The 13,915-nt window shown below is 37.4% G+C and overlaps 1 protein-coding gene across 2 annotated transcripts; it reads right to left on the bottom strand.

The window, feature by feature from the left end:
* Positions 1-8,334: 8,334 nt before the first annotated feature.
* LOC116023266 lies at positions 8,335-11,914 on the bottom strand. Of its 2 annotated transcripts, none has more exons than XM_031264257.1 (3): positions 11,475-11,914; positions 8,894-10,412; positions 8,335-8,774 (listed from the first exon to the last, which is right to left on the bottom strand). In XM_031264257.1, the coding sequence occupies exons 1-3, from the start codon at positions 11,826-11,828 to the stop codon at positions 8,533-8,535; spliced, it is 2,115 nt and encodes a 704-aa protein (XP_031120117.1). In that variant the 5' UTR covers positions 11,829-11,914; the 3' UTR covers positions 8,335-8,532. The 2 variants fall into 2 exon arrangements, with proteins under 2 accessions (XP_031120117.1, XP_031120118.1); XM_031264258.1 differs by having other exon boundaries at positions 8,894-10,360; positions 11,475-11,712.
* Positions 11,915-13,915: the final 2,001 nt, after the last annotated feature.

Below are 13,915 nucleotides of genomic sequence, written 5' to 3'. Positions count from 1 at the left end.
TCCTCGTTTCTCCCCGAATACTTTAAAAACAATGGTCCGTTTCGTGCGAAAAAACGCCGTTTCGCTGACGACGTTGCGGCTCTTTAACGGCGTTGGGAGACGGTTAACGGTTTTTCTAGGGAATGCCGTTTGCTTGACTTTCTTATCTGCGCTGTAGGGCGAAAATATTTTATTCCGAATCGTATTTTTATTTTATTTTATTTGGAGTATTTAATTAATTTTTTTAGTGAGCTTTTGGCGATCCCGATTAATAATATTAATTTATTCACCTAAATCTACTTATACCTCGAGCTTTGCACCTTGTTCCTTTTATTAATATTTTTCACTGAATTCATTATCCGTTTTTCACCAGTTCACATTTTCTAATTATTTCTCAGTGTATTTGTAATAATTATTTTGTCTCGATTTACTTAAGGCTGCATTTGGAAAGTTGTTTTGTGGGGTTGGATCCTTTTTTTTTTTTTTTTTTTAATCTACGAAAAGTCGAATACCTAACCCTAAGGACTCCACACACTGACTCGATATATCATTTGGTATGATGTAAATCACAGTAACTTAATGACTCAGTAAACGTGACTAAATGTCAATGCACACAAAAGATTTATCCACTTTAAACATAATTTTCACATAGCTGCTTTCAAACTTTAAGCATTGGTTTCTTTGTTCAAATACTGCCCACTAAACCTAACACTTGTGGATAGTCGAAGAAGACTTGGCACAATGGTTAGGGAAAAAGTGAGGTTATTACCATGGCTTCCATATGCACAATGATGTAATAGGTAAAAGATGATGCCATAGATATAACCCTTAAAAAATAAGATTCAGCATCAATAGATTAAAAGTTCAGTTAGGAATAAACAAAGAAAGATTTGATGAAATAAGAATCACATGGTAGTTGAGTATGGGATTCAAATCATCATATCCCTTAGCTTGCCCTTAATTACCCCCATCAAAATTGATTAGTTTCTTAAAATTTAATTAGTTTGCCAAAAGTAAGCATTACATCACGTACGTCGTTTGGATGAATTGACGTGAGTTTATTCTAGTTTAATTGGCGTGAGTTTATTACACTTATCATATTATTTTTCCTTGCTTTCTAATTGATTTTATTGGCCGTCCTCAACCGCCTAAATTGTAAAACTAATCATTGAAAAATAGGCTAGAAAATTTGGAAATAAAGAAAAATATCACATGATAATTAATTGATGGCATTCATAATTTGTAGACTTTTAATAAATTTATATGCATAAAATAGACATTTAAAAAAGACAAAAGAAAGAAAAAGAAAAGTTCCCAACATGGAAATTTTCAATTGACAAGAATTGGTGTCAACCCACCCATTTCTACATCTTGCGTAGATCCAAGGTTTGGTTTGTGGGCAAAACACAAACTACGTAGCTGGGAACACTACTCGTGACTACATAATCATGTCCCATGCGTCATTTTCACCTTAAAAAAAAATCAGAAGTATAGCAAAAATACAATTTTTTTTTTTAGAATATCAAACTACATATCCACATTGCAATTATCAAAAAGGTATCCCGACAAAATTATAAATTTATATCAATAAATTAATTATACTCTACAAATAACACATTTTAGAATTGAATGCATTCAAATTGTCACCTTATCTAATTACCCCCCCCCCCCCCCCCCCCCCCCCCCCCCCCCCCCCCCCCCCCCCCCCCCCCCCCCCCCCCCCCCCCCCCCCCCCCCCCCCCCCCCCCCCCCCCCCCCCCCCCCCCCCCCCCCCCCCCCCCCCCCCCCCCCCCCCCCCCCCCCCCCCCCCCCCCCCCCCCCCCCCCCCCCCCCCCCCCCCCCCCCCCCCCCCCCCCCCCCCCCCCCCCCCCCCCCCCCCCCCCCCCCCCCCCCCCCCCCCCCCCCCCCCCCCCCCCCCCCCCCCCCCCCCCCCCCCCCCCCCCCCCCCCCCCCCCCCCCCCCCCCCCCCCCCCCCCCCCCCCCCCCCCCCCCCCCCCCCCCCCCCCCCCCCCCCCCCCCCCCCCCCCCCCCCCCCCCCCCCCCCCCCCCCCCCCCCCCCCCCCCCCCCCCCCCCCCCCCCCCCCCCCCCCCCCCCCCCCCCCCCCCCCCCCCCCCCCCCCCCCCCCCCCCCCCCCCCCCCCCCCCCCCCCCCCCCCCCCCCCCCCCCCCCCCCCCCCCCCCCCCCCCCCCCCCCCCCCCCCCCCCCCCCCCCCCCCCCCCCCCCCCCCCCCCCCCCCCCCCCCCCCCCCCCCCCCCCCCCCCCCCCCCCCCCCCCCCCCCCCCCCCCCCCCCCCCCCCCCCCCCCCCCCCCCCCCCCCCCCCCCCCCCCCCCCCCCCCCCCCNTCCCCCCCCCCCCCTCCCCCCCACACACATATATATAATATTTGCTTTTATAGGGTTACAATCTACAAATGATCGTAAATAATATAATTACACATGCTCTCTCCCCTTTAGTATAGTTGACTCGGACATTATCCTAAGCTACCAGCTCAACTGTTCATCGACTTTGTCTTAAACATTACTCGGTCTTGTCATTAGTTCAGTTGAGTTGGACGTGAGACCTAGTGTTATTGAGTTCATGAAGAAAATTCAGGACATTGAGTTCATTCATGTTCTTCGGGAAGGGAACCAATGCGCTGATTATTTGACCAATCTTGGTTAATCTACGGATTGGGGATCGAAGATCCTGGAGCAACCTCCTGAAATAATCAAGATCTTGTTGGAGAAAGATATTAGAGATGTTACCATATGAAGAATCTACAAATATTGAGACCTGTAAGTCCCTCGGGCGTATAAAAAAAAGGTCAAATTTACTTATTTCCAAACCATTAAGGTAGTACTAAATTCTTTAAAATTAACTAAATTACATAACCAACAACAATTACGGATCCAAAAGTGTAACTTTTACATTATTTCTCCAAAATAAATACCAAATATTAATATATTATTACCTACTAATACCATATGGTAAAAAAAAAAAAAAAAAAAAAGGTTTGTCTTTGATAATTTAAAGGTTTGGAAGAAAAGAAGGTGACATTAATGAGAAAAAGTCACGTGAGTGCGGCACACCGGGGAACGCGGGGCCTCCTAGGCTCAAACTCCACTGAAGGGAGGGTTTGGAGCTTTTGTCCTGCCATGTGCTCCCCAGATTCTCTCTACCCTGTAGCATGGCACGCATGCAACATGTTTTTGTCTTCTGCCTCCATTTATTTATTTATTTTTTTAATTTCACCCACACCTAAAAAGTAAAGTTGGTGAATTTAATAACCATAATTTTTATAATTATAAAAAAAATGGTGAATTAGTAGGCATCGCTCTCAAGTTTTATCTGTCATTAATATCGACTTTCTCTCCAACCATCGTTTTCGACTTTCTCTCAAGCCGTTGTGTCTTGACCAGTTTTCTCTCAAACCATCATCTTCGGCAGTTTAATCTTTGGTACTAAACGCAATATAATCATAATAGTTTTTATTGTTATTAAAAATCACAAAAGTTGACTCCATTCACTCAATATGAGTAATTTATTAATCATTGTTTTGGTCCGACAATGAAGGCAAGCATTCACATTAAGCTGCACACCTACAACCGAACACCTTGGCACTATTCCACTTAATTAATCACCTAATTAATTAATTAATGCAATTTCATTTCAAAAAAAATTTTTAATTAATTAATGCTAGTACTAGCTAGGTAGCTCCTTCCAGTATCTTTTCATCTTAAATTTAAAGTAGCAGAACATGGCTCCTTGTACTCACAGGGTGTACATATCCCATTTTGGACTAATAAGGATACACTTTAATTTATTATTAATTATGTAATTAACTATTAGTATCAACTCGCCGACATCCTTAATCCACTGTGTTATTCATCATTGCTATTACCTTCGAAAGTATATATAGCACTTCTTGTTTTGTTTTATATTGTTGTGTGTTTATTTTATGTAAAACATACATACATACACATATGTATGTATATGTAGAGAGAGATAGAGATGGTAATAACATGCAATATATACATCCCATACAGTGTATATATGAGTAGCTAAATCCTAGCCAGCGCAGCATTTATGCTTAATTAAGAGAATGGATAATTATATATGCTTTAGGCATATTATCTTTACAGATATGTGATTATCAACCTTTAGTGTGATAATTAGAGGTGCCAATTTACATTACTTTTGTTTTTGGATCACATGCATAATTCAGTTCGGGATTTGGTATCAGGCAACCTGTTTATTTAGAGCACCATTATCAGTGCATATTTCTTGGATAATGTCAGTGTATGAACTTGGCTTTAATCTTGTGAACTGATGTAGAAGTTTTTCTGAGATGAAATATATCTTCTCCTAATTCATGGATAATGTTAGAAATGGTAGATTAAAGAAAAAAAAAAAAACAGCGCTGAAGTGCGCGTTCAGCGCACTTCGCGCCCCAGCGGGCGCGTGTGGAGCTGGGGCGAGTCAGAGTGGCCGCCAGCTGGCGGCCACTCTGACTTTACCTTTACTTTTTTTTTTTTTTTTTTTTGCAAATGTCAGATTCTTTTTGTTTCAATTTTCTTATTTTCTAATTTTTTTTAATCACCTCTTATTTTATCTTTCCTAATCACACATACAAAAACTCCTCACACGAACCGTGAAAAAACCCCACTGATAAGAATGCTCTTAAGCATATTAGAAGTCAACTCGTAAGTTACCAATCGTTAACTGACACTACGACTGACGTGTTTGTAGTACAATTTGACTTACTAATAACCTTGACCAATAAAAAAATATCATATCAACTCACTCGCTGAAATCATATTTCACTACATACCTCATTTAAAATGCTTGTTACTATTCTTCAATGCATTAAAACTGAAACCAATCAACTTATTGAGTACAGACATAAATATTATATTTTTAAATTGAATTGTCCTTGATTTTACTAACTGACTAACTGCTACAAAGTACAAAGATTTTACTATATATATGTGTGTAAAAAACATTTATTTTTAAAATTGAATTGAAAAGCATATATGATGCAGTAAAAAATGGTTGAGAAGAAAAGCGGGGAAGCAGTGAAGAGGAATGGGTTCAATTTACTCGCATCGTCACGCGTACGGTACACCGTAGGGCCGAGACTTTGACCAAGGAACTCACGTGCATCTCCCCAAAACGACAAACGACGTGTCAAACCTACCACCACTTAACCTTAACCTTGTCGACCCACCTTAACCTATCTAGCTTTGCTTTAACCTCTTGCATGCTAGCTACCTAGCTAGCTACTAGCTACCCTCCCTTATTGAGGGGGTTAAGAGTCTCATATTGAACAAATAAGAGAAAAAAATATAATTTATAAGGTCGTGGGTTAGACTAGTTAATTAATTGAATTGAGATTAATTGGATTCAGTTGTTTAGTATGGTTTGACCCATATACATTATATTATAGACCAGTTGAATAACATTCTGCAACATTGCATTTCAGTCTTGTTCAACATATATAAGATCTAATTCAAACCTCTTAAACATAAAACACACCAACAAAGATAAAATTGTAACCTTATTTATTAGTTGTCTTAATTAAACTGGTGGAAAAGATTAGGGTATTTGAAATGGAGATGAGGGAGAACAAGTGGGGGAAGAGTGCAAGTTTCAATGATTAGGTTAAGCATGATCCATTCACTAAAGAATGTTTAAAATGGGGATTAAATTAATAATTAATTAATTAATTAATTAATTAATTAATTAAATTGTCTGTAATTGAGAAGTTTCCTTGATGCATGGACATTCTTTTTCTTAAGGTATCATTATAGGGATCAGTTAACAATGGTTTTCCTTAATGGTGTCGGAGGATTAAGATAATAAATTTTTATTTTATTTTATTTTTAATGTTGGCTTTTGGATAAAATACGGTGCGGAGTCTAACGTGGCAGATGGACCGTAGAATGCGGGGAGAGTCACGTGATTTAAAAACTGCCTGCCTACCACATCGTTCGCCTCCCAAATCACGTGGCCAACTCATGGTGCGATTGTGGTGGGGCCCCTCCCATTATACGCATCCAATTTTTATTTTTTTTCTTTCTTCTTGATTTATTATGAGGAATTATTATAAAATCAAAAAGAGTGGTTTGCATTGGTGGCTTCTGCTTTTCAACCCTTTGAGGTAGTGTTTTATTTTATTTAACAAAATTTTTAAAAAGTAATGAAGCTTTGATACATGAATATAGTAACTTGTATAAGAAGTTTTGTTCAACCTTGCTTGCTTAATCTTTTTTTTTTTTTTTTGGTATTTAGGTGAAAATTACATTGTGATTTTTTGCACATAAATGACTATAAAAAGATAAATCAGTATAAGTTATATATAATTGAACAACTCAAACTGAGCATTTGACTGCAGTAACACATAATTTAAAATTTATATGTAATATCAATGTAAGCAAAAATAAATTATCCGACTCTTTCAAATGGTGAATCTAAATTTAATATTATAAAAATTAAATTAAAAATAACTTTAATCATGTCTCATTAATCAAATTAAATACATAAAATGAGATTGAGGGTAATAATAATAATTGAATAAATGAAAATGAAGGGGTAAAAGTAGAATTTTAGATTGGACATGTGATTGGAGAAAGGGAGTGGGGGAATGGAGTGATCTTGCTATTAGCACACGTCTGCTTTAACACATAAATGACGTGACGGGACCGGGTGGGGTCCAGCTTGTGAGAGGTGGGTGTACGCCCCGCACGTGAGCTGAGAGAAACCGCAAGTCGCTCACGTGCGCCCATCCCCTGCCGTTAATCTGTCGCTTTGCTTGCCGGATCGCGTGCGGTGGGGACCTCCCACTTACGTAGAATTCCGTGTTAACGCCGTTAACGCCCCCCCGCCTGTCGTTATTCTTATCTCCCCCGTTTACTGCGCTGCCAATTCGCTTTTTCTCCAAAATAGGTTAATCGTTTTCACCAAATATGATGTTAATGTCAACAATAATTACATTTAATGAATTCATTATTAATTATAATTGATTTGATTTTGCATCAACCCCTGCCAAATATGGATAAATCATGACTAATGACTCAATTACAAAAACGAATGTTTATTACAAATTTTAACACGGTACATAGTACACATTCAGATATTAATTGCAGACTTTTCCATATATCAAAACAATTTTCGGTTGAGTTTTATACAATATCATTATTTTAATCTTTAGTACCAAAAAAGATTATTATTTTAATTTTTTTTTAAAAAAAGTATTAATCATGCCTGACATATTCATTGTACATGGAATGTAGAATGACTTCCTTTAATTCCTATAAAAAAAATTAAATTATTATACAATACATACTTTTTTTTTCCAATTAAATTGTAAATTTTGTTTTCTTTATTATGGAGTTGGAATATTATATTATTGTATAGAAAAGTTGGAGAAGGGATAAGGGGGGGGTAATATGGGCACAAATTTAGGTAACATAATCAAGCTTAGGAGCATCGTTGGTGATACGTGAAACCACGTGCTTGGAGTCCTAGGCGGTTGCGTCGCTCTCATCCTCGTGACGGTGTCACGTGGGACACACTTTAATATTGGGACCCACACATCTCCAAAACGCAACTTTTATTTTCTACACAAAATGATTAATGTTTTTATTTTTTGGAATATTCGTTGGCTACAATTGCAACCACAATATAATATTACTATAATCCCATCCCTCATAATATATATTTTATTTATTATAGTAAAAGAGTAAGTAAAGGCGTTCCACTGAATTTTGATGTGTTCATTTTTATTTGATTTTATTCTCGATTTAATCATTAACGGTTGACGAGATAATTGTAAATTAGTAGTTTTCAATAATTAAACATGTTGATATGTAATAATTCACAAATCACATAACAAAAATGAATTTCTCTAAAAAGACCTTATCAGACAGATTCAATTTCGTGTATTTTCAATAATTTTGATGGTATTATCCTGTGAGATTATATCAATTAGTACGATTAATCACGAGTAGGTCTTAATCGATTAGAGGTGATGAAAATTTATTGTGCCCAGAAACCTAATGTAACAGAAAAATGGTATTAGTAAAAGGTGGGGAGGGGTCATTTTCCAGAAGTGGGGGCATGTGCATTGCTTTCCCCAAGTGACCTGTTGTACATAGGTCCAATGAAATTCCTGCTGACGTGGCTCTATCACGTGTAATTATATGTTCCTTTTTTGATACTCCGTATTCTCTTTCTTGTTACCCATTTATAATTGGTGCAAAAAAAACAAACAAACAAAAATTAGAAACTAAATTTCACTTTGGTATTTTGTGGGCAAGCATTATGGGCTTTGAAAGCCAACTTAGCCCAAAATGAAATCCTAAAATGGGCTATGCTACTCAAATCCATAGGCCCATCGTCCCAGGAGTTCTTGATTGTCATTTCACATTGTCTTTGTTTCTGAAACTTTTTTTTTAAAAAAAAAATTTAAGGTACAAACATACCAGACTACAATGTGCATCCACTTGAGAGGCTAACAGTCACCCCTCAACTAAAACTACAAAAAATGGTATACATATTCTACAGTAAATGGTTCACCCCCTTCTCTGAGTTCTCTCCAACATTATACTGCTGACAACATCTTTTACAAATAAGAAGAAACACTCTCTGCAAGAGTTGGGCATTAAAGTGGATCTCCGAATTTCAGAAGCTTCATTCACATGGAAGCATATGGAGTTTGGAAATGCAGGAATCCCAGAGCGTCGTTTCTCCAAACCACAAGCAGCTAAGATCGAATGAGTGGAGAGCCTTGCAATTTCTTTAAATTTCTCGGCTTCTGCAAAGAGATGGTTAATAACATCACATCAATATATATGTGCTGCCACATCATTCTTGCAGTGGAATTGTGCAGTGCAGGTAAGATGCATTTAAAAGACAATAAAAAAGCAACCATACCTAGCTTTTTATCCTTGGATAGGAGTTTCAAATTGAGCTTGACTAGAGATTGAATCTCAGTCTTGGCTTCATCATATTCATCTTTAGCTTTGCTGCTCTCATTATTTTTTTCTGGCCCAACTTTATCCTTCAGATGTTTTGCCTTGTTTCTTGAGGAAGAGAGACCAAGTTCCTCTTCAGCATGACTAATACTTGAAACAGTTTGTGCTGACCTCATAGAAGAATTTGAGCCAGGCAATATGGTACATAGGTCTTTCTTCTTCATGTGTCCACTTTTATCACAAACATTTGGTTGAAACGAAGCATGATCTTCCTTGGAAGATGTCATTTCGGAATGTAATGCCAAGTGAGTAGTTGAAAAACATTCCTGAACATTTGGTGGCACCTTCGAAGTAGCGGTATCTTGCTTTTGTTGCTGTCCAGACATCTGAGATCTATTCATTTGGTAGTTTTTATCACGAGGATGATACTGAAGATGATTTCCTGGTCCACTGTTACCAAGATTTTGCCTGTGCCGTGAGAGAGAGTTTGAATGCCCTCCACCAGTTTGCTTGTAGGTATTCATTTTCTCTAAAAAGCATTCTTTAACATTTGGAGACCTATTTAAAGCAACATTCTCTTGCTTTTTTTGCTGTCCAGACGTCTGAGATCTATTCATATGGTAGTTTTTATTAAGAGGATGATACCGGTGAGGAACTTCCTGTCCAATACAACTGAAACCAGGTTGTTGCCTATGTGACGAGCGAGAGTTCAAATGCCCACCACAAGCTTCTGCACAGGTATTCATTTTCTTTGAAGCTTGTTTTGAGGCCTGAGTTAGTGTTTTGGACCCACCATGATTGCGCACCACTGACTTGGCAATATCCAACATCTTCCAGGCCTTGTTTATCTCATCTGAACCTTTATCACAACCGGTTTCCGGTTTTTGTTTGGCAATATCACCGTCATGGTTTTTGTTAGAAGGGAAATACAGCGATCCACTCTGTAACCCATCCCAATTTTCGCGTAACGTGCGTATACGATCATTCACGCTGCGGCAGTGCCACAGTGTTTTAGCAGACAACTTAGTTCTTGAAGAAGCCAACTCAGCCACATCATTTGACAAAGTTTCCCTTTTGCAAGTAACAACTTGAGGCGATACACTACTTGTATCAGAATTAACTAAGGATAAACCCTCAACATAGCTAGTTTGTGGTTCTCGAACAATCTCAAAAATAGACACAACTTCCCCTGTTGAAGATATCTGGCCATGGCATGCAGCAGATTTAAGTTGATTATCGCAATTATCACCCGTGTCAGTTTTGGCATGTTCAGTCCTCAGAAGACTGCAGTCTGAGCAAAACCAGTCACCCTCAGGGACAGTGGCACCAAGACCAACACAGTAAGTATGAGAAGCAGAATCACAAAGATCGCACAGTAGAAGAAGACTATCATCAGCAGAACTATGGCACACATTGCATTGAACTTCTGCATATGGATCAAATGACCCAGTTGTCAAATTTCCAGAATAATCGTAAACCTGCACAGTACATACTTCAAAATATGAAGAGGGTCAAAGAGGAAACTCTCAATGGTCTTGACTCTTACTTTCAATTAATTGCTTGCAGAACTCCTAAAATCTACTCTTTCCTATTTTATATATACAAAAGTGATAGTAGTATATGTATATCTATAAAGAAAGATCATGTGTGTGTGCATAAATAGATTGTTAAGTCTATAAAGATAGTGTTTTTTTTTTTTTAAATAATACTCCGTAACTTATTATAAATTCCAATCCAATAAACTAACTTAAAAACTTTATAAAGATAATGTGTATTTGTTATGATTCTGAGATCAGTGAGGAATTCAGAATGGAAAAAGATTATTTGACAACCAAAGAAGCAACCTTTTGTTATTTCCTTTCCTTTTTTCTGTTCCTTCCCTTCTAAGAGATGCATTAGCTGTTAGAGTTAGTATAGTTGAAGTTGTCTAGAAGCCTTCTGAGGCACTACAGTTCAAAATTGACTAATTGAGGAAGGATTAGATTGAGACGACAGCGTTTTTGCCATTGAAATCAGTCTAGTTAATCGTCAATGTTTTGGCCAAGTTTTCCACCAAGCACGTGAATTGTGTGAATTAAACACCAGAAAGGAACCATTTTGGTATCACCTCTCTCTCTCTCTCTCTCACTCTCTAATTCTATTCTTTCTTTTGTTTATTTATTTATTTATTTTTACTTAAGTCTTCCTTTCTTGCCCAATGCACTAGTCATTATAAAATATAAATCTTTTAGCTCTAGTTTGAGACTCTGAGGCACTATATCTAATATCTACTGTGTGGTGATCCTAAAATGCAGTGCAGAAAACATGATGTAACCACTTATCTCTGTTCATTTCTTCCTCTTTCAATTCTTCCTATTCATTCCAGTTAGTTGAACTTATTACAGAATTCCACTTCAAAGTTATAGGCAAAATAGTAACCTAGTTTTACAGGTACAGAGAATTTACGCAAACAAGCAAAATTTGAAACGAAAAAGTACAATTCCAGACACAATTAAAAACTTAGCAGAATTAATCACAGGAAATTGTAATCAGCGGCTGACCTGATCGCGAAGAGGGACGCGAACAACGCGATCGGAAGGGAAGACGGGGGGCTTGGGAGGGCGGCGAATGGCGGAGAATCGGGCCTTGCATATGGGGCATCTGGACTCAACCTTAGACCACTCCATGATGCACAAGAAGCAGAAGAAATGCGCACAGCTGTCGATGCATCCTTGAATTATGGCGGAGGCTTCCGACAGGCAAATCCCGCAGCAGATTTCCGATTCCGAGCCCTCCGAATCCGAGATTTCCACTTTAGACTTCCCCTTATCGGACGACGAAGATTGAATCGGCGGCGGCTCTAGTGTCTTGAGGCGTTTTCTCGCCGGAGCATCTGTTTCGTCGCCGGCGGCCATTTCCTCGACCCGCCGGAATAAAATCGCAGTCGATTTCTTAGTTTTTAACGGTGGCCACACAGCTCCACTCTCCTCAGTGTCGCATGTACAAACAGATATCACCTCAGCCTTGCGCCAAAATAATGTATATATACTTTGTACAAAATTGTAATTTTAGTCCTCTCTAATTAAATTAAGATAAAAAAAAAAGATATTGTATGCATCTTCAATACAACATTTTTGAAACAATAAATGAATTACTAATACAATTATAATATTCTCTAGTATAGAGTCAATTTTGTATTATACAAAAATCTTATACTATTTTGACAAAACCTTTCGTGTACATCTAATCTAAATTTAAATAAGCAACTAATAGAATCGAAAGAGTTAAACGAGTGAATGGTGCATGATTTTCGTATATGGAAGTTATAAATTTGATTATTGTCGACATTTTCTCCATCAAGAGCATTACATAGTATCCTCTTAGTATAATTTATCTCTTTTAGTGTTAATCTTTCATATGTGATTTGTGTACTATTATACATGAATAAAACCAATGATCTTGTAGTCTAGTGGCATTCGGTGTCCCGGTTAACACTACTTACCTTAGTGGAGGCAACTGTTGTAACAGAGTCAGTAGTACTAAAAAAAAAATAATACATGAATGAATTTTACGCCGTGTATATCATTAGATAGTGATTGTGTGTGTGTGTGTTTTTTTTTTTTTTTAATTTTTTTAAAGACAGCTAATATATTTAACCAATATAGCAATTTAGGGAGAAATTAATTAATTTCATTAGAATGTCGATCTTTGAACATATATCAGATTTACCATAATTTATTTCTCCCCAATTTACGTTTGGAAGCATTTGATGATAGCTTTTATTCAATGCCAGCTAGCACTCCATTAATAGAAATTTGATGGATTATTTTTTCTTTTTCTTTAATCATTTCTACTTTTCCCATCTACTTTCTTCTCTTTTTATTTTATTTTTTATTGTTTTTATATTTGATAGTCTTCTATCTTTTTTTTGAAAACGTCTTCTATCACTTTAGTCTTTTTTGATTATTTAATTTTCCACCCAATAACACATTTTCTATTTACTTATAAATTTACCCGAAGTTGACTATGTTAGAAATAAATTTGTTTATAAGTCAAGATTAGCAATGGCTTTTTAAACATGTGTCTTTAGTACAACTACTTTAATTGTGTAATGGTAGACATAGGTTGTCTACTCAAAAGAAATAAAGAAACACACTACAAATTGAATACCGCAATAGCGTTGAAATGGTGTGAAAGTTGATAAAATTTGAGTTGTTCAGGTATGATATTAAACCTTTAAATTTATATGTATGCAATATATTTGAAGAATTATTTATAAATAAGATTTAACCGAGACTAGACCAGATGAATTGCATCTACGAATTGGAGACGACAAGAGCGTTGAAATGGTGTTAAAGTTGATAAGATTTGAAGATTTATTTCTAAATAAGATTTAAGTGTGACTAGACCAAATGAATTGCATCTGCAAATTAATTGAGACTTCTTTTAAATTAATTTTACAATGCAGAATGTAAATACCTAATAACTAATATTACACACGCAAATTAAAGTTACTATTATAGATCATGAGTGTAATATCAAGTATTTTTAAATGTACCTTCATAATTATAAAAATATTACTCGTAAAATTTTTTTAATGTTCAACCTTTAATTAGTAAATGAATAAAATTAATCGGTACATTTTTACAAAAATATTAATTCTCACGCGAGTCGGAGCTCTATATATATTTTCTTCAGCCACTCAAGATACCTAACCCAACAAACTATCGTGTGAACCGTGGTCTACACACTATGTGGACCACGGTCCAAAACGACATCGTTGAATTTTATAAGTTAGAATAATGTATATTATAAATTATAAAAATGTATGTTATAATATGATACATTATCCACCTATGAATCCTAAAAATTTACACGAAATAACATTATTTTTAAACAGCAATCCATACAGCTATGTGGATCACGGTCCACGGAATAACTATCCACCTAACCCCATCATACAACATAGTGGGATATGATACACTTTATAAAGGCTTATAGA

Source organism: Ipomoea triloba, chromosome 6, assembly GCF_003576645.1.
Source record: "Ipomoea triloba cultivar NCNSP0323 chromosome 6, ASM357664v1".
Taxonomy (NCBI): domain Eukaryota; kingdom Viridiplantae; phylum Streptophyta; class Magnoliopsida; order Solanales; family Convolvulaceae; genus Ipomoea; species Ipomoea triloba.
The sequence above is the reverse complement of the archived record's forward strand: the minus strand, read 5'-3'. Positions and strand labels throughout refer to the sequence as shown.